The sequence below is a fragment of the Hippopotamus amphibius genome, chromosome 11 (assembly GCF_030028045.1).
Source record: "Hippopotamus amphibius kiboko isolate mHipAmp2 chromosome 11, mHipAmp2.hap2, whole genome shotgun sequence".
Taxonomy (NCBI): domain Eukaryota; kingdom Metazoa; phylum Chordata; class Mammalia; order Artiodactyla; family Hippopotamidae; genus Hippopotamus; species Hippopotamus amphibius.
In genome coordinates this window covers 113,009,972-113,035,594 of record NC_080196.1, presented here as the reverse complement: position 1 = coordinate 113,035,594, position 25,623 = coordinate 113,009,972, and the positions used below count along the sequence as shown (strand labels likewise).

General features: G+C 47.3%; 1 protein-coding gene across 11 annotated transcripts in view; it reads left to right on the top strand.

Moving 5' to 3' along the window:
• MBP (myelin basic protein) overlaps positions 1-25,623 on the top strand; it is a 113,443-nt gene that overhangs the window by 38,645 nt on the left and 49,175 nt on the right. For 8 of the 11 annotated variants that reach the window (XM_057698245.1, XM_057698241.1, XM_057698244.1 and 5 more), the window contains exons 3-4: positions 15,014-15,101; positions 15,227-15,326. In XM_057698245.1, coding sequence (XP_057554228.1) covers positions 15,015-15,101; positions 15,227-15,326 — 187 coding nt within the window. In that variant the 5' untranslated portion in view covers position 15,014. The remainder of the gene's footprint in view (positions 1-15,013; positions 15,102-15,226; positions 15,327-25,623) is intronic. The other 3 variants (XM_057698246.1, XM_057698252.1, XM_057698242.1) reach the window with 1 other exon arrangement.

Here is a 25,623-nt window from a genome sequence, read left to right as displayed (position 1 = left end):
AAAACGAGTTTGTTCCTTTCGAGCATGGGAACCAGAACACAGGTACAATCAGAGTTCTCTGTGAAATTTCTCTTTTTTCTCTTTTACTTCTCAGTCTTATTGCATTGACATGCACATTAAAACCTGATTTTTTTACTTAAGAAAATTTTATTTCCACCTTTACTAGAATGTGGAAAATAGTCAGAAGATGCATAAGTGTAAAATAAATAGTGGTGCTGTTCCAGCGTTGACTGCGCTGGCTGAGGGTCAGACACGGCTACAATCACGACACGTGTGGACCCATTTCGTGTTCACAGTGACCCCACGAGATAGGTGGTATCGTTATGCCCATTTCACAGTGAAGCAGGAAACGGAGGAGGCTGAAGAGATTGGCAGAGCGGAGGTAAATATTCAGAAAAGCGGTCAGACTCTGATATATCAACGTGTTTGTCCTTTGAGCAAAGGTACATCTTCCAGTCCTAGACTTTCACCCCTTCTACCCTGTCTGCATCACAGGAAGCCGTTAAATACCTGTGTGCAGGCGTAGGAGAGCATGTTCAGGAAAATTAAGTAGGAGAGGTTTTCATTATATAAAACTAAGGAAATGTATTTACTTTCAAATTAAGAAAATCAGAGTTTTCCATTGCCTTATTCTGTTTTTAAAAATGTAGAATCTCTTTTTGGACTGAATGAATGCCCTTTTGTGAATTGGCTTTAAGTGCATTTTAATTAAACTTTCAGTTCACCCGACCATCAAGCTGTTTTTCAGTAAAAGAGCTGCACTGAACAAAGCCCACCACCCTTCCTCCCTCCATGAGGCACCCTTCCTGTGTCACTATCCTTCTCATCCTCTTCATCAGCTGATAGAGCAGTAACTTCCAGGAATAAATAGCAGGATATTTGTGTTCCTAAAATAGACGTTAGAATGTCCAGTTACATAACCAGCCTCGGTAAACATTTTTACTGTGACACTAGTTAATACTTATTTTGCTGTGACCTGTAAACATCGGTGTTAAAGTCCTGCGCGCCTTTCTTTGCGTTCATTATTTAAAGAACGCTGCGAACATACAGATGGCCAAGAGGCACAGGAAAAGCTGCTCACCATCGCTAATTATTAGAGAAATGCAAATCAAAACTACAGTGAGGTATCACCTCACACCAGTTAGAATGGACACCATCAGAAAATCTACCAACAGTAAACGCTGGAGAGGGTGTGGAGAAAAGGGAACGCTCTTGCACTGCTGGTGGGAATGTAAATTGATGCAGCCACTATGGAGAACAGTATGGAGGTTCCTTGCAATACTAAAAATAGAACTGCCATATGACCCAGCAATCCCACTACTGGGCATATACCCAGAGAACACCATGATTCAAACAGACACACGCACCCTAGGGTTCACTGCAGCAGTATTTACAGTAGCCAGGACATGGAAGCAACCTAAATGTCCATCAACAGATGGATGGATAAAAAAGTTGTGGTACGTATGTACAATGGAAAATTACTCAGCTGTAAAAAGGAATGAAACTGGGACATTTGTAGAGATGTGGATGGACTTAGAGACTGTCGTACAGAGTGAAGTGAGTCAGAAAGAGAAAAACAAATATCGTATATTAACACATATATGCAGAATCTAGAAAAATGGTACAAATCAACCTGTTTGCAAGGCAGAAATAGAGACACAGGTGTAGAGAACAAACATATGGACACCAAGTGGGGAAAGCGGGGAGGGTTGGGGGGAATGAATTGGGAGATTGGGATTCCAAATTGTACGCTCTAAATATATGCAGTTGATTGTTAACTGTATCTCAATAAAAGTTCTTAAAAAAATAAAATAAAATAAATAAAATAAAATAAAATAAAAAATGAAGAACGCCGCGACCTTAATTATGCCACAAAATGGTCTTCCAGAGAGTGCGGCTTTTAAACTAAGTAGGAAAAGGACCGTTTCGTAATCCAGGATAATAGCTTCGCAAACACCTCAGACATGTAGCTGTAAACTCCCTTTAGTGATGCTACAACGTTGTGTTTTAACTACCTTGCGAACTAAGCATATTTTAAGGTTTTTAAAATATCTTTATTGAGATGTGATTCACATGCCATACAGTTCACGCATTTAATGTGTACAGTTCGGTGCTTTTTCAGTGTGGTCATAGCTGTCTGGAACTATCACAACAGTCGATTTGAGAACGTGTTCCTCGCCTCACAAAGGAACTGTATGCGTCAGCTATCACCCCTACAGCCGTCACCACCCCACCAAGCCTCCCAGCCCCCAGCCCTGAGCAACCGCTAGTCTACTTTCCGTCTCTAGAGGTCCCTATTCTGGACATTCGGTATGAATGTATCATACAATACATGGCCTTTTCTGTCTGGCATCTTTCACGTGGCATAGTGTATTCAATGGTCTTCCACGTTGTGTGTCAGTGCTTCATTCTTTTCTAAGGTCAAATAGTATCCCTTGGTAAGGACATACCACATTTTGTGTATCCAGTCATCTGTCGATGGGCAGTTGGGTTGCTTCCCCGTTTGGGCTATTATAAATAACGCTGCTGGAGACAGAAACTTATGGACACGTTTTTGTGTGAACATATGTTTTCATTTCTCTTTTCTAGCTTCTTAATTTAAAAAAATCCTGGATTTCCATATACTCATATTATCAAAAGTGCTTCCTGTGTTTTCCAGACAGAGCTAGAAAAGGGGTCCTGGATTTGAAATCTCATCTCATTGAGAGTTGTAATGTCATCATTCTTTTCCTCTGGGGTCCACAATGTTGAGTAGGAAAAAAATTTTCAGTGCCTTTAGTCATAAATCTATTCAGCTTAATCATTCTAGCCCCTCCCCACCCCACCCTACTCCCAGCCCCAGGCCACCACTAACGTACTTTCAGTCTCTATAGATTTGTCTATTCTGGACATTTCTTATATAGCAATCACAAAACAGGTGTGTGTGTGTGTGTGTGTGTGTGTGTGTGGCTTCTTTCACTTACATAATGTTTTCAGGGTTCATCCGTGTTGTAGAATGTGTCAGTACTTCTTTCCTCTTTACTGCTGAGTAACATCCTACTGTCGGAAATCGCCGCATTTTGCCTACCCTTTCACTAGTTGGTGGACATTTGGGTTGTTTCCACCTGTTGGTAATACAAATCATGCAGCTGTGAACATTTGTGTACGAGTTTTTGCACGGATGTATATTTTCGTTTCTCTTGGGTAGATACCAAGGATGCATCTGCTGAGTCAGATGGTAGCTGTTTTTGAGGGACCATCAAAGTCTTTTTCCACAGCGGTTGCACCATTTTACTACCAGTGTAGGAGAGTTTTGACGTCTCCACATCCTCACCAACAATTACTGTTATGTCTTTTTGATTGTATCCATTCTAGTGGGCATGAAGCAGTATCTTGCAGTTTTGATTTGCATTTCCTTAATGGATAAGATGATGAGCATCTTTTTATGTGCTTATTGGCCATTCATACACCTTCGTTCTAGAAATGTCTATTCAGATCTTTGGCCCACTTTTTTTTTTTTTTTTTTTTTTTGCAGGTGAAAAATAGTTTATTTTTTAAATGAAAGACAACATATTAAAATAAAATAGAATACAGGTGAAAAATATCAACCTTATTGCTCAGAGAAACCATAAGTTTTGTTTCATGAAACAGTTTTTTTTTTTTTTTCTGTGTTTGTTTTTGTTAGGTTTATTTTTTTTTATATATATATTTTTTTTTATTATATTTTTTTTGGGGGTACACCAGGTTCAATCAACTGTTTTTATACACATATCCCCATATTCCCTCCCTTCCTGGACGCCCCCCCCTCGAGTCCCCCCCACCCTCCCTGCCCCAGTCCTCTAAGGCATCTTCCATCCTTGAGTTGGACTCCCTTTGTTATACAACAACTTCCCACTGACTGTTTTACAGTTGGTAGTATATATATGTCTGTGCTACTCTCTCGCTTCTTCTCAGTGTCCCCTTCACCCCCCGCCCCCTCCCATACCTCGAGTTCTCCAGTCCATTCTCTGTATCTGCTTCCTTGTTCTTGTCACTGAGTTCATCAGTACCATTTTTAGATTCCATATATGTGAGTTAGCATACAATATTTTTGTCCTTCTCTTTCTGACTTACTTCACTATGTATGACAGATTGTAGTTCTATCCACCTCATTACATATAGCTCCATCTCATCCCTTTTTATAGCTGAGTAATATTCCATTGTATATATATGCCACATCTTCTGTATCCATTCATTTGTTGATGGGCATTTAGGTTGCTTCCATGTCCTGGCTATTGTAAAGAGTGCTGCAATAAACATTATGGTACAAGTTTCTTTTGGGATTATGGTTTTCTTTGGGTATATGCCCAGGAGTGGGATGACTGGATCATATGGTAGTTCTATTTGTAGTTTTTTAAGGAACCTCCAAATTGTTTTCCATAGTGGCTGTACCAACTTACAGTCCCACCAACAGTGCAGGAGAGTTCCCTTTTCTCCACACCCTCTCCAGCATTTGTTGTTTCCAGACTTTGTGATGATGGCCATTCTGATTGGTGTGAGGTGATACCTCATTGTGGCTTTGACTTGCATTTCTCTGATGATTAGTGATGTTGAGCATCTTTTCATGTGTGTGTTGGCCATCTGTATGTCTTCTTTGGAGAAATGTCTATTTAGGTCTTCTGCCCATTTGTGGATTGGGTTATTTGTTTTTTTGGTATGAAGCTGCATGAGCTGCTTGTATATTTTGGAGGTTAATCCTTTGTCCGTTGTTTCATAGGCAATTATTTTTTCCCATTCTGAGGGTTTCCTTTTAGTCTTGTTTATGGTTTCTTTTGCTGTGCAAAAGCTTTTAAGTTTCATGAGGTCCCATTCGTTTATTCTTGATTTTATTTCCATGATTCTAGGAGGTGGGTCAAAAAAGATGTTGCTTTGATGTATGTCAAAGAGTGTTCTGCCTATGTTTTCCTCCAGGAGTTTTATCGTGTCTGGCCTTACATGTAGGTCTTTAATCCATTTGGAGTTTATTTTTGTGTATGGTGTTAGGAAGTGTTCTAATTTCATTCTTTTACATGTTGCTGTCCAATTTTCCCAGCACCACTTATTGAAGAGGCTGTCTTTTTTCCATTGTATACTTGTGCCTCCTTTGTCAAAGATAAGGTGCCCATATGTGTTTGGGCTTACTTCTGAGTTCTCTATTCTATTCCATTGATCTTCCTTTCTATTTTTGTGCCAGTACCATACTGTCTTGATCACTATGGCCTTGTAGTATAGTTTGAAGTCAGGAAGGCTGATTCCACCAACTCCATTTTTCCTTCTCAAGATGGCTTTGGCTATTCGGGGTCTTTTGCGTTTCCATACAAATCGTAAGATTTCTTGCTCTAGTTCTGTGAAAAATGCCATTGGTAATTTGATCGGGATTGCATTGAATCTGTAAATTGCTTTGGGTAGTACAGTCATTTTCACGATGTTGATTCTTCCAATCCAGGAACATGGTATGTCCCTCCATCTGTTTGTGTCATCTTTGATTTCTTTCATCAATGTCTTAAAGTTTTCTGCATACAGATCTTTTGCCTCCTTAGGCAGGTTTATTCCTAGGTATTTTATTCTTTTGGTTGCAGTGGTGAATGGGAGAGTTTCCTTAATTTCTCTTTCTGCTCTTCCCTTGTTAGTGTATAGGAATGCAAGAGATTTCTGTGCATTAATTTTGTATCCTGCTACTTTACTAAACTCATCAATTAGTGCTAGCAGTTTTCTGGTAGAGTCTTTAGGGTTTTCTATATATAATACCATGTCATCTGCAAAGAGTGACAATTTTATTTCTTCTTTTCCAATTTGGATTCCTTTTATTTCTTTTCCTTCTCTGATTGCTGTGGCTAAAACTTCCAAAACTATGTTGAATAACAGTGGTGAGAGTGGACACCCTTGTCTTGTTCCTGTTCTTAGAGGGAATTCTTCCAGTTTTTCTCCATTGAGAACAATGTTGGCTTTTGCTTTTTCATATATGGCTTTTATTATGTTGAGGTAATTTCCTTCTATGCCCATTTTCTGGAGAGCTTTTATCATAAATGGATGTTGAACTTTGTCAAAAGCTTTTTCTGCATCTATTGAAATGATCATATGGTTTTTATCCTTCAGTGTGTTGATATGATGTATCACGTTGATTGATTTGCGTATATTGAAGAATCCTTGCATCCCAGGGATAAACCCCACTTGATCGTGGTGTATGATTTTTTTAATGTGCTGTTGCAGTCTGTTAGCTAGTATTTTGTTGAGGATTTTTGCATCTATATTCATCAGTGATATTGGTCTGTAGTTTTCTTTTTTTGTGACATCTTTGCCTGGTTTTGGTATCAGGGTGATGGTAGCCTCGTAGAATGAGTTTGGGAGTGCTCCGCCTTCTGCAATATTTTGGAAGAGTTTGAGAAGGATAGGTGTTAACTCTTCTCGAAATGTTTGATAGAATTCGCCTGTGAATCCATCTGGTCCTGGGCTTTTGTGTGTTGGGAGATTTTTAATCACTGCCTCAATTTCTGTACTTGTGATTGGTCTGTTCATGGTTTCTATTTCTTCCTGGTTCAGTCTTGGAAGACTGTATTTTTCTAAGAATGTATCCATTTCTTCCAGGTTATCCAATTGATTGGCATATAGTTGCTTGTAGTAGTCTCTCATGATGTTTTGTATTTCTGAGGTGTCCGTTGTGACTTCTCCTTTTTCATTTCTGATTCTGTTGATTTGCATCTTCTCCCTTTTTTTCTTGATGAGTCTGGCTAATGGTTTATCAATTTTGTTAATCTTCTCAAAGAACCAGCTTTTAGTTTCATTTATTTTTCTTATGGTTTCTTTCCTTTCTTTTTCATTTATTTCTGCTCTGATCTTTATGATTTCTTTCCTTCTGCTCACTTTGGGGTTTCTTTGCTCTTCTTTCTCTAGTTGTTTGAGGTGTAAGGTTAGGTTGTTTATTCGATCATTTTCTTGTTTCTTAAGGTAGGACTGTATTGCTATAAACTTCCCTCTTAGAACTGCTTTTGCTGCGTCCCATAGGTTTTGGGTTGTTGTGTTTTCGTTGTCATTTGTTTCTAGATATTTTTTGATTTCCTCTTTGATTTCTTTAGTGATTCCTTGGTTGTTTAAGAGTGAATTGTTTAGCCTCCATGTGTTTGTATTTTTTGCAGTTTTTTTCCTGTAATTGATATCTAGTCTCATGGCATTGTGGTCTGAGAAGATGCTTGATATGATTTCAATTTTCTTGAATTTGCTGAGGTTTGATTTGTGACCCAAGATGTGATCTATCCTGGAAAATGTTCCGTGTGCACTTGAGAAGAAAGTGTAGTCTGTCGTTTTTGGATGGAATGTCCTATAAATATCAATTAAGTCGAGATGGTCTAATGTGTCATTTAAAGCTTGTGTGTCTTTATTTATTTTCTGTTTGGATGATCTGTCCATTGATGTAAGTGGGGTGTTCAAGTCTCCCACTAATATTGTGTTACTGTCGATGTCCCCTTTTATAGCTGTTAGCGTTTGCCTTATGTATTGAGGTGCTCCTATATTGGGGGCATAGATATTTACCATTGTGATATGTTCTTCTTGGATGGATCCCTTGATCATTATGTAGTGCCCTTCCTTGTCTCTTTTAATAGTCTTTACTTTCAAGTCTAATTTGTCTGATATGAGTATTGCTACTCCAGCTTTCTTTGGACTTCCATTTGCATGGAATATCTTTTTCCATCCCTTCACTTTCAGTCTATATGTATCCCTTGGTCTGAAGTGGGTTTCTTGTAGGCAGCATATAGAAGGGTCTTGTTTTTGTATCCATTCAGCCAGTCTGTGTCTTTTGGTTGGAGCATTTAATCCATTTACATTTAAAGTGATTATTGACATGTGTGTTCCAATGACCATTTTCTGAATTGTTTTGGGTTTGTATTTGTAGATGTTTTCCTTTTCTTGTGTTTCCTACTTAGAGAAGTTCCTTTAGCACTTGTTGTAAGGCTGGTTTGGTGGTGCTGAATTCTCTTAACTTTTGCTTGTCTGGAAAGCTTTTGATGTCTCCCTCAAATCTGAATGAGATTCTTGCTGGGTAGAGTATTCTTGGCTGTAGGTTTCTCTCTTTCAGGACTTTCAGTATATCCTGCCATTCCCTTCTGGCCTGCAGAGTTTCTGTAGAAAGGTCCGCTGTTATCCTGATGGGTTTTCCCTTATATGTTGTTTGTTGCTTTTCTCTTGCTGCTTTTAGTATTTTTTCTTTGTGTTTAATTGACGTTAGTTTGATTAATATGTGTCTTGGTGTATTTCTCCTTGGGTTTATTCTGTATGGGACTCTCTGTGCTTCTTGGACTTGGTGAATTATTTCCTTTCCCATGTTGGGGAAGTTTTCCACTATAACCTCTTCAAATATTTTCTCAGACCCTTTCTTGTTTTCTTCTTCTTCTGGGATGCCTATAATTCAAATGTTGGTACATTTAAGGTTATCACTGAGGTCTCTGAGACTGTCTTCTAGTCTTTTTATTTTTTTTTCTTTTTCCTGCTCTGTGGCGTTTATTTCTCCCATTCTATCTTCCAACTCACTTATTCGTTCTTCTGCCTCAGTCATTCTGCTGGTTATAGCATCTAGAGTATTTTTAATTTCAGTTATTTTGTTATCCATTGCTGTTTGTTTTTCTGAGTTCTTATGAACTGGTTCTTGTACTTTCTCTATTTTGTTATCGAGATTTTGTATCATTTTTACTATCATTACTCTAAATTCTTTTTCAGGCATTTTTCCTATGGCCCACTTTTTTAATTGGCTAATTTGTCTGTATGTTGTTTATTTGTAGGAACTCTTTATGTATTCTGGACACCAGACCCTTATCAGATAAGTGATATGCAAATATTTTCTCCTATTCTCTGGGTTGTCATTTCACTTTCTTGATGGTACCATTTGCAGCACAGAAGTTTCAGATTTTGGCGAAGTCCAGTTTATCCATTATTTCTTTTGTTGCTTGTGCTTTTGGTGTCACATCTAAGAAACCACTGCTTAGGCAGCACTTGCTGTAATAACTAACTTAAATCTAATTCTCAGTCAGTCTCTAATCCTTGTCAGATGGTCCCTGCTTCCAAATTATTCTTTAAAAGTGGAGTTTTGATGACTCAAAAAGTATCTTCGTGAAAAACGTATCACCATCTTATATGTTTGTAAACGAACTCACGATTTTCACTCCCTCTCGGTTACTTCTCTTTGTCTAGACCAGTGGCTGTCAGCCAGGGGGACCCCCCTCCCCATCGTCAGGACCTTTGTCTGTATCTAGAGACATTTCTTGTCATCACAGCTGCAGGGGCTACTAGCATCTCCTGGGTAGAGGACCAAGAGGCAGCTAAACATCCATGACACACAGGACAGCCTCTACCCCACAAGGTTTATCCAGCCTAAAATACCAATCATGTAGCATCAAGAAACCCTGGTCTAGACAGTCTGAGGTCTCCCTGTTGCATGAATATCTCCATCCTGTTCTGATTCTGCATAAAAAGGGACATGCCATTGAGATGAGTCAGTTTATGTGCCTCTGATTTTCATTTTTCCTCATATTCTTTACTTTCATCCCATAAGCTTTCAGTGTTTTGCTAGTATCTTCTGTTACTTGTCCAAGAGCAAGAGTAAGACTATAATTCTTGTTTATTTTAAGAAATAAACCAAACATGTTGAATAATAAGTGAAAAGTAATGGGAAGTATTTTTATATACTTATTACTTCGTACAAGCAATACACACACACATACGTACACACAAGCACACACACTCATAGACATACACACACACACACACACACATGATTTTCTCTGGTGCTGATACTTTAGTACTTTAACGGTTTCAAACAAAGTTTATCACCAGATTTAAATAACAGGAATATGCAGCAGGATGTTTTCACCCGCAGAAGATACCAGCAGATTCGCCCTCCTCACACGCACTGGTCCCTGCAGCCCTGGGCTGATGGTTGTTGGCCGGATGGTTTCACGGCTTCCCTGTCCCCCTCCGGTGGCAGCCGAGAACGCTGAGATTTGATTGGAGAGCAGTGCTGTAGGAATTTAAGCCAAACACGTGCACAGCTGGCCCGTACGGGGCCTGAATCTATTCTGAGCGTGAAAGGAATGATGTGCTCCTAAAAACAAAAAGAGAGAGAGAGAGTTTCCCTCAGATTCCACAATGTTCCGTGAAAACACAAAGTGTTCCCAGAGTGAGGAGCTGACTGGTTAGCGTCCCAGCCTGCCCCCCAGGTACCCGCACCGCAGGCCGCAGCCCCTGCTGGCTTATCTCCTTCCTGGGAGGATGCTGGTCCAGGGTGTCCTGGGAAACCCCCGTGGCCGAGCCTCTGCCGGCTCCAGGGAGTCACGAGCAGGAGCAGGAGCGGGGCGGGGACCTCCCCGGAGAGGGGTGACGTCCCAGCACCAAGGCTGCGAGTCAGCCCGTCAGGATCCTCATTACAGCTGCTGTGCACCCTTGGCTTGAGTCCCCGGAGTGACACCTCCAGGGAGAAATGAGTGGGACGAAGGCTTGTGTCACAAGGTGCGTCTCCGGTCAGTGAGTCCGCAGAAGATGGACGAGATGCTCCTCTACCTTTCCTCTGATGCAGCCAGGATGTTAAAAGTGTCCTCAGTTCACAGAAGTTCCTAATCAGACGGCGAGAGACCTCTGAGTTATGACTTTCATTCCACACTTGAGCAAATGAAGTAGAGGGAACTTCAATTGTTTTCCCAAAATCACCCGGCTAGCAGTGGGGGAGCGGAATTCACGTCTGGGAAATGGGCTCAGACACCAATTTCTAGCTTTTGTGCAAATAATGATTTGGTGCAGCAGTCTGTGTGTCGCGGATCCTAGGCCCCCAAGCTATTTTCAGCCAATTTCTGGGTGGGTTACATCTATCAGCTATGGTGAATATAGCAAAAGATCAAGGAAAATAAATATTTATCTTTTAGTAACATCCCCTCCACGGTGACCTAAGGTCTAAGATATGTGTGGTGCCCTTAGAAACAGCAGGCAGGCTCTCCTGGTACTTAGATGAGGGTGAGAAGGCCGGACGGTGACTGGTACCCAAAGCATCTAAGCAGGCTGTGTTCTGGAAGGCAAGGCCGCGAGGCCGAAATGTGGACGAGGAGGGTGATGAATGACTGGGTCACTGGTGGAGCCGTCATGAAATCTCCGCCGGGTTTCTTCTTTCTTCTTTAAGGTGACGTCAGTCAAGCCTGAGGTGCAGAAGGAGCAGTGGGGAGGCAGGCGGGCTGAGCAATGCCTCTTATCCTGCTCAACACCCGAGGCGTTCAAAATGGGGAACCGCTCAGTACTCTTCCCCAGGGATCTCAGGAGAGGCAAGCGTGATGCCGGCTCCATGAGCGGGCTCACCCCGGGCTAGTTTAAATGGCACTGATCTGATAGTGGTTGGCTTGATGGTTTTCTGATTTTCTTTTTGAAACATCCGTTTTGTTTACTGCCCGTGAGCTCCCCAAGGAGGCCCCACATCTCATCTCATTTCCCTTTGTGACCCCAGCTCCTACGACAAGGTCCGCATGGGAATTAATGAGTGGATGGGAATAGAATTGAGGAAGGAGAAGCAGATAAGACTGTCCCTGTGTCTAAACCCGTGGTGCCCCCTCAAGTTTTGTGGCATCTCATGAAATGTCTTTTTTAAGGTACCGCAAACTTCTCAAAATCAGTTCTCACTTCTCCTTCTCTCTTAAGCAACCTGTAGTTGACCGTGTCTCAAAGACTAACATAGAAATGGTTTTTCCGTTTAGAATGTCACTTTTTAAATGTTTCACACCTTTTCTCTCCTGATATGGGTTTTCTAGTTTGAATCAGAACTTTGTTAGCTTTTTAACTTTTTAAAAATGTGACTGCGGTGTTTTTTCCCTCTTCCAGAGCTTTCTTGTTATTTTTCAGAAGTTTCTTTATTGATTAGAAACTTATCCGCTGGGCCAGTCTTCCTAAAGTTGCTACCTGGAGACCACCAGTGTTTTGAAAAGGCTGATTAAAAGCATATTTTCCTCTATCCTCGTGTGTGTGTGTGTGTGTCAATAGCTGCACCAAGTAGAAGAAAATCTCTAAAAATGGCAGTGATGCACCTGAATGACAGGGTCTGCGGCCAGAGGATTCAACAAGATGGTTAGAAAATTCGGCAAATTGCTTAAATTGTAATGAATATTCGGCCGATGTTGTTGAATGATGAATCTCACTCAGAAGCATTTTAAAGTCTGCATCGATAATTGTGGGGGTTTTGCTTGTGCTTTCCCCTAAAATTCACAGGGAGAGGGAAGTGGTTCTTACCTATTTAGGCTGATGGAAAGAAAAACTGGCACAAATATTATGAAGAAATCATTATGGCTTGAAATGCCCTCAGACGCTTACAGTCACAGCCACAGTTCAAGGATCGGGACGCACTGGGACAAGGACAGTCGGGGAGGGTCCAGGTCAGGGGCCTGACCGTCTTGGAGGTCTGAGCATTTTATTACATTTTCTTATTTACAGGAAGTCTTATTTCTTTATCATGAAAATTCCATTACATTTGACACACATCATCTTGATTTTGTTTGTGGACGTTTTGCTTATTGAAAATGTGTTATTTATAAGGATGTTTTTTATACATCCTTATGTGGAGTAGCAACAGTATCAGGTCTCGGAAGCAAACTTTTTATTTGGACAGAAATTAGTCAGTAAATTTCCCAGGGCAACATGTACTTTCCGCACACCCTCCTGCACCACAGTGTGGAGGAGTGGTGTTTACTCAACTAGAGGGTTGGTACTGAGAAGGGAGGAGATGGGAGGAGATGGGGTTTGAGGTCCTGCCTGTATCACCACACAGGGCTACACCTGGGGCCGCTTTAATGTCAGGATGTTCTGTTGTCACAGCCCAGAAGGCTGCGTGAGACATGAGTGTAAGACGCAAAAGTCTCTTCGCCGCGATGCCATTCCAGCCTCAGCAGTGGACGTGGGGAAGTTGTGTGACCATATTGTCAACCTCCACTCACTGAAAGCAAAGTGATTTGCTTTAAAGATCAAGCTTTTGCTCTGAACCTGAAGCACCGTCATCCTGGACCCTCAGCGTTGTTTCACAAACACTCTCAGCTCTAGTTGGAAGATGCTGCTGATTTGTAAGGAGCATCCTGATTTTACAGATGTTAAAGTGTGAAAAAAAAACCATATCCACAACTGTTTACAATGGCAGCTAAATTGTATTTAATTAATTACTTCTCCAATAAAGCTTATAATTTGTAGTTAGTGAGGATGATATTGAGACCAGCATAGATGGGAGATGTGGACCAAACATACATGAGAGGGGTTTACAGCTGATGAAAGAATCTATCAAGACATTCTTCCTCTTCCAAGTTTTACTCTCCTCTAAAAATAAGTAGGTAGACATAAAAAAATATACACTACACTACCTTTGGCTCCCTCTGCTGAAACAGAAATTATCCATTTTAAGGTATCCTGAAACAGTGTAAATTGAAGTTTTCTCTCCAGCACTTGCTGGGTACCAGGCACTGTGCCAGGTTTGGGGCCAGAAAGATTTATCGGGCAAGGTCCCCATTCTAAAAACGTTCACAGTGTGGCAGGGAGACAGAGCAATGTTGGCGACGGCGTCTACGTAGAGACCAGCTCAGATCTGGGGGCGGGGGGGTGGCAGGGGACAGGAAGGGGGCTGGGGGCAGGGAAGCCACTGAGGCGGGGCTGGGGGCCGGGTGAGCTCAGAGTTCCCAGAGGCTCTGACCTCTGCCCGGACCCCCAGGTCAGGAGGAGGGGTGCGGTCCAGGCAGAGAGGCTGGTCTGAGAAAGAGGGATGCAAACCAAGCATTGAGACCGGAGTATGAAGTGGCGGGGAGGGTGTCTCAAGAGGCGGGCCTCCTGTGGGTCTGGCCAGAGGCCAGGTTAGGTGCTGTCTTTAGCAGATTGTGGTCTGACTCATCCAGTCTCCAGAAACGTATCTGGTACACCGTGAGTACACACGCATGCACTGACTTCGCGTCAGTCATAACTGCAGACGAGGCAGCAGGGCACCGGGTCCTGGGCGGGAGCCTGGTCAGCTTGGAAGAGTGGTGGAGTGATGAGGTGCTGGGTGCCTGCTGAGCAGGGCCGTGTGGGCCACGCTGTGACTCCTGCTGACGCGACAGAGCAAGACGCAGAGCAGAGTGTGGTGGCATTTACGTAAAGACATGAAGGAGGAAGAAGGACGTGAACATGTGCAGTGGCTTGACTGCGCCCAGACAGTTCTGGAGGAAGACAGAAACTGGAAGCACGGCCACGGGGAGGCGGGTGGTCGGGGGTGGGGTGCCTGGGGAGCCGGCCCTTCTCACCGTAACCCTTTCAGTACCTGTTGAATGTGATGTCAAGGGCAGCATTCCATAGGAAAATAATTAAACTGGACTTGGAATAGAAACTGAACCGCGTCGACGCTGTGCACTTAAAATTTTAAACTCAAAAAACATCCTGGAGCTCCATAAAAGAGCAGAAGGGAGTAGGGTGGGAGGGGAGTGAAGAAACGTCCCCTCTGAGGCTGCGGGGTCCCCGAGAAGCCGGGGCGGAGGGGGGTGCCCAAGCCCTGCGGCCCAGCCCACGTGGCGCCCGCCCCTCCCTTCAGCGGGCCAGGTGGGCCGGCGAGCATCCTTCCTGCCCCTGCGGGGGGCTCTCCCCCAGGGCTGCCACTGAGCAAAGTTGGAATTCAGGGGAGTCAGGTTTGGTGTCAGTTTCACCCCAGGCTTTCAACTCACAACCCAAAACAGCGACCAAGCGGACAGGCTCCTGGAATACATGGGATGATGTTTAGGTTGTTTGGTTTAATGACTTCAGTTTCTTTTATATGAAAGTATATCCACTGGTGCGAGAGAATGCTTGTGTGCTCAGGCAGAGGAAACAAGCCGGAGCTGAGAACCCTGCACAGAAAACACACCCTGAACCAGGATTCTGTCTCATACCTTGAAGGCAGATATGAAAATGTGTTTAGTGACTCCGAAATGGATCAGGAGAAAAACGCATTAAAGCTTTTTGTTGATGAAACACTATATCTTAAGAAAGGGTGGTTTTGTGTTGTTTTTTCCAGGATGGTGGAACTAACAGAGGAGAATCTGAAAAAAAGGGAAACCTTCGTGACCTTCACCAGGAGACCTCGGAAGACAATGATGTGTTTGGTATGTAACATAAAAATTAGAAGGTGTGATTTCATATGGTAATCGTGTGCGAACCCATGCTCATTTCGAGAAGGTCTTAATTTTTTAATTACGTGACTAATCTGTGAATCTGTTCTCATTATTAGAAGCACAGACTCTGTAGACACCTGGAGGCCAAGCTCCCTGCATTGGCCTCTTGGGAACATCCATCCGTTCTCCCCGATGGGACCACCCTGGCCACCCATGGTACCCGTCCTCATCTTGTTTTTGCCTTTGGTTTTGTTTCGCATGCCTTTTTGTACCCACAGATGTTGGAAATTTCCCAGACATTCTCTTGCTATACGATATTTCTCTAATCATGTGCTTGATCAGCTGGGTGTGGACATTACCCAGCAGTGCTGGTGAAAGACAGCTAACCAGGAAGGGGAATTGTCCCAGAGCCAGGACATGGTGGTGTTTATTTTAACTACGAAGAGTGACTCAGGAGGTGTTGTGAAATGTGTTTTCTGTAAAAGTTTAGTTTTTCATCACCCTAGAGACCGAGATTGCCTCTCACCCCAGAAGTGCACGGGCAGGTTCCCACACATTCTTGTGTTAACACTGTTGGGTCCACCTCTGCCCCGTGACAGTGACCCTGGAGGACTTGCCCAGGACCACAGGCCACGCCGGGACGTGAGCAGATCTGCCCGTGGGCATCGTTTTTTCTCCATGTATTCGTATTCCCGGGGTGTGAGGACTGAAGGCCTCGCTTATCAAAAGAAGAGAAGCCGGTTTTCTGGCTGCTAAGATAAGCCTTAGCCACGGTTCGCCCAGCCTGCAGCTTTGACCCTCGAGGAGTGAGGCCTCACCACCTTATCCCTGGCCTGGTGTCTGTTTATTTCTGGAGGGTTTCTTTACACTTCACTTGTCAGGCAGGAAAATCCACCCCAATTTTTTTTGTTCCTGATTTACCTGCCTTTTTTTTTTTTTTTTGGGCTGCGTTGGTTCTTTGTTGCTACGCACGGGCTTTCTCTAGTTGTGGCAAGCAGGGGCTACTGTTTGTTGCAGTGCACGGGCTTCAGTAGTTGTGGTTTGCTGGCTCTAGAGCGAGGCTTCAGTGGTTATAGCACATGGGCTCAGTAGTTGTGGCACATGGGCTTCGTTGCTCTGTGGCATGTGGGATGTTCCCAGACCAGGGATGGAACCCACGTCCCCTGCACTGGCAGATGGATTCTTAACCACTGCGCCACCAGGGAGAGCCTCATTACCTACTCTTTTTGAAAAATCCTTTCCTTTTCTAAGATTCCATCCTTCTTGAGCAGCACACGTAATTACAGAAGTACCGCTGCCCACTTTTTCAGTATCATAAGCTTCCATGAAATTGAAGGTAACCCAACGGCCCACAGACAAAACACTGAGGACCAGCTGGATGGAAATCAGACAGGAACTCAGAGCTCACGTCTCTCTCCCGGATTCTACTTGCTTCATGTTGATCTCCATAGGTATTTTCTTGGGCCTGGACATAGTCCAGTGCCTCTAGGTAGTAGGGTTTCCACTCCTTAGGGGCAGTGGAAGGAGTCGAGGGTGGCATCCTGGCTCAGACGGAGGACAGCGTGTGGCCTTTGGAATATAGAGGGGGCGTGTCTGAGTGTCAGTGACTTTAACACTAAATCTGCCTGTAAACCTCCAAAATAAAGGTGTCTGTAGTCCCATATTCCAATTACATATATATATATATATAAACACATAAAAGAAAATGACAAAGTAGAAATGTCCATATCTAGTTTCTATGGACAAATAAGAGTAAGTTATGGACATTTTTTTTTTTTTTTTGATTAAGCGTACTTATTTTTAAAGCAAGCAACATCTTTACCATTATTACCCAGATAACAGCTTTTAGGATTGTTCATGACAATGCCAGCCATTCTTTTACTATCACACACACACACACCCCCCACAATTATATATGCATATATAGAATACCTGTGTGACACAGCATGGAAAAGATCTATTATAAGCCTTTTCCTTAAGTTATAAACATGGTGTGATTCCCGAGGAACTTTTAAAGGCAGCCCTCTTTAACCTTCTCAAATACATATTCAATTTGGAGAATTTTTCTTATTATCTAGAGTTTTTTTATTATCTCCATGTGAAAACCAAAGGAAATGCAAATATTTCAGTCCTGCCACAAAGTTAGATTTGCCTTTTAATGGGAAGAGTGATGCCAGAAGCCAGCCTCTGCCTGTCTGGTCTGCTGTGGCTCCGAGGTGCCTTGGACAGCAAGACAGGCTGGAGTGCCTGCTGGCTGGAGCTACCGCCCGCAGGCCAAGCTCTCAGCCCCTCAGCGTGGGTAGCGGGCAGGTCCCTGATCGTCACCTTCAGGGCGCGTGCAGCTGGCAGCGCTGAGTCACCGCGGGGGGACGTGTGACCATGAGTGAGGGTGGCCCGGGCCACCTCCTGGGCTCCGCACAGACATGGGCCCTGCAGAGCCATCAGGCGTTGGATTTGGACTTCATAATCTCCCACTCCTAATGCTTCCTCGGGGTCCAAAGCCTCCCCAGTCTAAAGGTGCAGAGTGATGAGGGGGAAGAGGCTGAAATCACCTTGGCTATCCATCTTGCCTACCTACTCTTGGAGGAAACGCACACGAATTCCTTTTAAATCCAAAGTGTGTACAAACGTCACTCCACGTGAAATCAGCAGCTCCCTCCCACTTTACGAAAAGGTCTTTGCCTGACTTGACAGACATTCCCTGAATGTAAGAAGAAACCACGCTTTCCTGATGCTCCGTGAACCACGCGGCCCCGGCGGCCACCTAACGATGCTCTTCAGGCTCCTGGTCCTCGTTTTGTCCCCGTGTCAGCAGCACCCGGGGGGCGGCGGCGGGGTACAGGGAGCCCGGTAGGCTTTCCCTAACCCTCGCCTGCAGGGCCGGCCTGCGCGGGGTCTGGGTGGAGGTCGCGGAGGCCAGCTCTGTGAGCATCCTGCCGGGGCAGCCGGGGGCTGTGCGGCCGCGTGGCCTCAGCGTGGGGCCTGCGGCGCCGGCGCACGGGCCAGGAGCCACGGGTCGCACAGCTCCGCGCAGGGGGCTTCCTCCGTCTGGTGCACGCCTGCGGACAGACTTCGCAACGCGCTGCAGGGTTTTATTTACTTTTTCGTTTCCTGGGAAATTTTCTCGGAAGGATTTAGATCTAAGTAAATAACTCATTGGAGCACACTTGAAAATCTCTTCCTGTAATTTCTCTTCTGGCCGCAGAGGCCACACTCAGGACCGTTTTGCCTGGTCGCCCAAAGAGGAAGGAAACCGTCTCGGGCTCAGGGGCTGCACAAGAACCAGTGCCTTATGGGCTTTGGGGAACCAGGGTGTTTTGCGTGGGACAGTTACTGAGCTTTTTGGAAGCTCACACCCACACACACGGCACAAGCTGGCTTTGCGGTTTGAAATCCAGGCAGGAAGGAAGGTAGGCCTCCCCCCGCCGCCGCCTCCCCCAGAGCTCTCTAGTCGGGGGCTGAAGTGGGGGCAGGTAATTCAGCTGCAGGGAGTGGAAGCCTCAGGTCTCCCTACCTATAGCCTCGAAGGAGAGACATCTCCAAGAGAGGGCACCCCTGCTCTTTCCAGAGCAGCTGTGGTTCCTTCCAGACGTGACCCTCATCTCAAAAGCCAGAGCAGAGGGATGAGGGCCTGTCACGTTGGAAGAACGCTGGTGCCACCCCACAGGCTCATGGGATTGTGAGAACACGGCCGCGTTGCGTCAGGCCAGAGCGCCTTACTCGGCGAAGCCACGTGCGCATTGCGGGGATGGGCAAAATCCTGGGAAAACTGCTAGTTCACTGCTCAGGTGAGGGAGACACAATCGTCTGTGTTTAATGCCTAGGGGGAAAGTATTCCTGTTAGAAACATCCGAGGATATGCATAAGTATATAATCATAAAGTATATAATATTATATGTTATTAATTGTGTAATTATATGTTTTAAGTGGATAGAAATATATGTGTGTGCATGTATGTGTCTATTTCACAAGGCTTGAGTTAGCTCACAATAAGAAAACACACAAAGAAACAAAATACAACAAAACATAAAGTGGAGATGAAGTAAGGCCCATGCACGTTTGTTACCCGTACAGAGTTGCTGCAGTTGAACTTGACATTTAACCTGGAGCGTCCCAGCTGCCTGATGGAAAGCGAGACCTCGTCAGCTTCTCCTTTTACACAGGAGGTAGCGTAGCCTCCCCCCACCTCCACCTTTTAGCTGTGTGGTTTGGGGCAATATACTCCCTCATCTTTCTGTGTCTGGTTTCCTCACCAGCACGAAGGGGTGATGACAGAACCGCCCGCGAGTAATAGACGAGCTGACACCTGTGGGCTTGCAGGACCTTCCCATCGGCCACAGTGACAGCTGTTATCAGACAGATGTCTGCACATGCTCTCGAAGGAAGCAAAGCTGTACTTAACACATTGTAGCAATTTTTTCCTGTTTAAATTTTTATCACAGATGATCTCGTCATCAGTGACCTCAAGGTATTTTTATGGTATGTTGGTGATTCGTTTCATATGCAAATTGTAATAAACTGGATAATGAGCTTCCTTGCAGCTCGGAGCCAATTCAAGTCCCGTGTCACCAGTACACTTGTGACCTGGTGTACCATTCCCGCCACACCCCGAGGCAGCTCAGCGTCCAGCGAGGGGACGCGGGTGCCGCCCTTGATAGGGAGGACCTGTGAGAACGTGTGCAGCCTGAGACAGTGCTTGGCCAAGTCCCGAAGGTACTCTGCCCCACGCAGATATCCTCCCTGAGAATTATCATGTAGCGTTAAAAAAAAAAAAAAAAAAAGCTGCATTTTTTTTGTTTCCAAGAAACTTCCACAAGGAAATCTTTTTGAGATGCTATTTAGGTAATATTTAATGTATTCGGATTATTGGATTAAGTTACAAAATCAGTAAGTAGCCGTCATGACTGATGTAAAACTCTATGTCAACTCAGTAACGCATGCAAGCGATGGACCCATTCTGTCCTTCCCTGCAGACCCGTTTAACTGTGCCTCCTCAGATATCCTCAGTGTCCTTCAGAAATGATCGCTGCACAACCGTTTTCCCGAGAGTGTCTGATGGTAGCTTAATGTGTTGCTAGTTATGATTCAGTTGCTGCCTGAGGCCTTGTGTTCCTCTCTAGACAAGGGATAGAGTGGGTACTGTGCACCTGTGTCTTTGGGGTGGATAAAATCATAGAATCAAAACCGCAAGTTAAGCCCTTGAAGTGATGTTGGAAACCATCTTGTCCACCCTCTCATTGTGTCCATGAGGCTCTGACTGCCAGGACAGTTAAGACAGAGGCTGGGGGACACAAAGGCCAGATTGCAGCCCGGGGCCCCAGGCCCTGCTCTGAGCCCCACCAGGAAAACAGTGGCTTGTCCTGGCAGGTCCTTGGAGAACCAGGGGCACCTTTCATTTGACAGATGTGTTACAGCAGTGAAGCGTCATAACAGGTTATTACTTCTCTGTGCATTTGAGAGAATATTGATGTTTCTCTGTGTCTTTAAAGTACCTGTCTGCCTATTTGCGCCGACTTGCTGTACTTGCCAGGCAGCCCTGCGGAACACACGCTTCCCACCCTCAGTGTACGCATTTCTGGCTGACGCCCCCGCTCCCAGAGGTGCTCAGGTGATGCCCCCAGGATGCGCGGAGGCGTGTGTACAGCCGGTGGAATGCCGGTTCTGCTCGGCAGCCTCCAGCGTGAGCCGTTGGGCAGATGTCTTGGCATCTAGGATTGCGTCGTTCCTTGAGTGAGGCCGTGTCATCTAGTAGCTGGGCGTGTGGCCCCGTGCGCCGGGTCCTCTGCCTTTCCGTGGTTCCCGCTCGCCTGCGCGCCTGGGGTCCCGGTGCCGCTGAGCTCCAGGCTGTTGAGAGGGGTACGTGCGGTCAGCCCGGGAGGAGGCGGCGGGTGCGCGGGCCGGGGGCGTGGCCCTCAGCGCCTCCACCCGGGGTGCCTGCCCGGAACGCTGCTGCCTCCCACGGGCCCGGCCTCGCCAGGGAAGGGGCCCCGCCCCCCACCCCGAGACCTTCTATAGTCCACATGCGTATATGGCATTCAATCATATGTACGATGGTTAAATTACATGTATGTGCACGCATGTTGGTTTCCTCTTTTTCTGGATTTTCTGCTCTGAGCCGCATTTTCCTGAAGATGAAACAGATCATCAGAGGAAAACAGCAGAAGAGAGGGAGCCCCTGGTGGTAACTTACCGGTGCCTCCAGGAGCCTGAGCACCCACTCTCTTCTCGCCCCTTTCCCATGAGGACACGGTGGGGCGTGTTGCCGGTGTGTCCCTCTGCCGAGAGCCCTGGTCCCTAGTCCCAGCACCTGAACAAGCTCGTCTTACTCATGGAGCCGGTGCCGGCCCGACCCCTATCGTGTCACGTGGTCCAGGCCACCAACAGGGCTCCCCTGGATTCCTTCAGGAGTCCCAGCTTCCATCCTGACTGCCGCCCGCACGCCCCCCCCCCCCCCCCCCCCCCCGCCGTCTGTTCTCAGCAGCCCTGCTCAGAGCCCTCCCACCCTCTCCACAGTCTGTAGGGCCCTAGAGGCCGGCACCCCTCCGGTGGCACTTCTCACCCTCCTCTGCCTCCTCCCACACCTGCTCCTGCTCACTGTTCCTGGAGCACAGGGCCTTTGCACGGGCTGTACCCTCTTCCTGGGATGCTGCACCCAAATAAACAGCCCACGTGGAAGAGAGCTGCGTTCGGACGGGTGGGCCATGCAGACCTCCGAAATGAGCTCCCAGGTCTCGGAGCTCAATGTCATAACTCCCCTGGTGTCCCGGCCCAACGGGGGCAGGCAGGAGGCGCCCCGTCAGCAGTGACTCAGGGGCCCGGGCTGCTTCCATTTGGGGGCGGGGACCAGAGGCACGTCCCCTAAGGGGGGCAGCGTCCATCACGTCCACTGAGGTTCCATGGGCCAGAAGGAGTCACGGGACCTGTCACATGACCCAGTCTGGCTGCGAGGGCTGCGAGGAGGGGAGCGGAGGTGCCTCGGCGCTCGGCTTGCTCTGCGTCTCGTATGTTGTCTGCCATCCCAACCCCCCCCATCCGAGGCCCGTAGCAGCTTGGTCAGCGTCTGCCGATGGTGGAGGGGTGGGTGGGACCCCACCTCCCCCTGCAGCCCTGTCCCCTCCTCTCCTGAGACACCTTTGCAAACTGCTGATTTTCCCCAAAAATGCCCCCAGTGTGACCTCAGGCATCTGCTCTTTATTCCTGAGAAGCTCTGCCTCGGGGCCCCTGCTGAGCGAGCGAGGTCAGCCTGGCGGGTGGGAGGAGCCCAGGGTCCCGGCGGCTGCCTGCTGCTTCCTGGGAGGGGACCCCCAACTCCGAAGGGCTGGGGGCCGTGGTGCAGGAGGGGACGAGGCCCCCAGTGCCTGGCGAGCTGGGGGGATCGGCCGGCCGGGCGATCAGAGTCACCGAGGCCGCCGCTGGCTGCCCGGGCGCGTCCCCCACCGGTCCTGGCCTTCAAAACAGAATGTGCTGCGAAGGGTCACTTGAGGCCAACAGAGTCACAATAGGACAACGGAACCATTTCCAGAACAAAGGGGAATACAGGCCGCGCGGTGGTACAAATAGCAGCTGTGATGGCTTGGCCAGCGCACGGCACCGTGTCCCAGCCGAGACCCGGGGGCTCAGAGCCCCTCGGCCCCTCTCGTGGACGCGTCCCCTTATCCCGGCCACACGTGAGCCTTTTGGGTCTTGTGTCCCCAACCTGAAAGCACCCATGTTGGCTTCCATCAGGAAAAGGGAGCCTTTCCAATGTCCACCTCAAGGCAACCCGAATCTGTAACGTGGCCTTGGGGAGCTGGTGTGTGGCCGGGGCGCTGTCTCCTCCCATTCCCCGGCCAGTGGCCCCGGCAAACGCCAGGACCCTCACCTGGAGGACAGGCTCCGGGCAGAGCAGGGCGACTGCGCCTCCCCTGGCTGGACCCTCCTCCTCCTCCGGCCAGTTCAGGAGGCGGCCGTGGCCTTGTTTGTACTTATTCCAGTGGTGGGGGGGCGCCTGCGTCCTCCAAGAATCCTGGAGCGGTGAGCCCCCCCTTCTCTCGTTCCCACCAAGGCCATTACCATCAACGCTTTCTAACTGAGGAAAGAAAGTCTTCAGAGAGCAGCGTGAGGCCCTGCCCCGCCCACACCCGGATCCCGAGTCCTGCAGGCCACACGCGGGCCGCCCGGGGGTGGGGTTAGACGTGCTCCATCAGCAGGCCTGTCGCCGACCGTCTCTGCTCACCTCTGTCTCTGAGGGTGAGAGCCGTGGTGGCCGCCCTGCCCCTCGGCTCCTGAAGGGTTAAGGAGGAATCAGCCCTGCATTGGGCCCAGGCTCCACGTCCTGTGTCCCCACAGTGTCACCCTCCCTGTGTGAGTCCAGACCCAGGGATGGAGACGCAGCCCCGCACCTGCAGGTGACTGGGCAGTACCTGACCTGGGATGACAGTGGCAGGTGGGCTTTTACAATAGACCCTGGCCGTGACTCCGTGTTGGCAGCTTTCATGTTGTCATTAGAGGGTGACAGGCGATCGGAGGTATTCCTGTCGTTCCCAGCAGGTGAACTCCAGGTAAATGGGTATGATTTAGGCACATGGAAATTGGGATGTTTTATCAGTAGACTTTTTGTATCCAGGCCATTTTTATTTCAGGGCTACAATATAATCATTTTCCAAGTTATATAAAATTTACATAAGAATGTAATTCTACTTTTATTCTTGTCTCTCTAACAGGGCCCTACCTGGATAGTTGAATTTTATACACTATCTTAATTAATTTGAAAATTACCTCTAGCTGAAATCTTGTATTTAAGTTGCTTCAAAAAAATCATGTCTTAATATTTCTTTTCTCTTTCTGGAATCTTTGTTAAGAACCAAAGACACTGTGGCCCAGTATTATAACCAGAGGTTCCGAAACTAGAAGGGGACTCTGTACAAACATCCGTTTTGCCCCAGGTAGGGTCCCGGGAGCCTTCCCTCCAGGCGATAAGACACCGTGACGCCCTGTTCGCGCGGCAGCTGCCCCGATGCTCTGTGGTCTCTAGGGGAGGCCTCGTGAACGGTCTGTCCGTCTTTCCTGAAGTAAATGCGTCTCCAGCCACAGAAAAGTGAAATTTGACTCGCGTGCTCACACACACACTCGTTCACATAAACACACTGTCTCTCACACGCTCACACGCACACGGGGGAAGGCAGGGCGGGAGGGGGGGCGGCCCCCCGTCCGAGCCGTGGAGGGAGGGCTCTGCTTGGCTGCACGCTTCCCGGGTGGGGACCGTGAGGACCACGCGTCTTCATTTGTGAGCGAAGAAGGTCAGGACAGCTGTGCCCACCTGGGGGTCATGGGCAGAATCTTCCTGGCAGTTGCCTTGCAGGCCGTTGTTTGCCTGTAACTAAAGAGGAGAGGGCTGTGAACTTTCAGGAGGATGGGAAAGGCCGTCTCCCAAGGGTGGGCTTCGGAGAGTGGGGAGTGTAGCATTCCTGTCCTTGCTGAGATGCCTGTAAAGGATGAGGAGGCGCCTTCTTGGGGCACTTGTAGGTCCTACCCGTGTGTCCCTCGTGGGCTGCCGTTTCCAGCCCTGGCTCCTCTGGTCCCCAGGGGTCTGCCTCGTGGTTTGGGGGAGGCTGTCCAGTCCTCAGCGTCTTTCTCACTCACCTTCAGGGACAATGAATTAGATAAGGGAACCCCTGAGATGTGAGGAGGGGAAGCCAGCCTGGGGTCAACGGGAGAACAAAAAAGAAAGTTTCAAAACCAGTAGCTGCCCTGCAGTCCAGGAGGGAAGGATGCACGGGTCTGACTCTGAGCCACGGGGTCAGAGGCAGCCACAGGCCCGTGTGCAGTGAGGGTGTGACCCGACCCCAGGAGCACTTGGGTTCCGTACTTGCTCTTTACAGGTTTGGACGCCTGGAATGATCAGCTGCACTCTGACTCACGTATAGAGACATCCTTTGAAAGCCGGTACAGACCTGGCGTAACTTCTTCACACGTTGGAAGGTCTAAGCCATTCAAATAGCAGCATTTATTCAGAAAGAGCAGGAGGTGTGTGTGCAGTCGAGTTCCGGGGCCAAGAAAGCTGCTTCTGAACAGAGCGGGCCCCAGCGGAGCCCAGAGAGCGGGCAGTGTGCCGGGGGCCTGTGAAATGTAGAGAGGATGCTGGTGGTGTGTTTCAGAACGCCAGTGTCTTCAAAATTATAAAAAATTACCTACAGTTTTCAAATCTCTTTTATTTTTGCAGCTGCTTCTCTCTTTAGCGAAATACCGAGGGCAGGAGAGGAGTCTTCTGTCCCAGGCCCGTCTCAGTGAGTCACTGCCACGTCTGCAAGTGTCTCCCTGGGACAGTAGCGCTCTCGGGTCGTGTAACTTCTTGAGGTCAAGAGAGGAGCAGGAAGATGGAGACAGTGTCGCATCCTTCGTGCTGCTGCTGCTGCTACTCCACTAAGAACATCAACGAGGACAAACCCCGTGTTTAGCAAAAGGGCAAAACAGCACTTGTTTCCATGGCGACGCAAGTGCGCGTCCTCTGGTCGCTGGTCAGCCAGTGACAGTG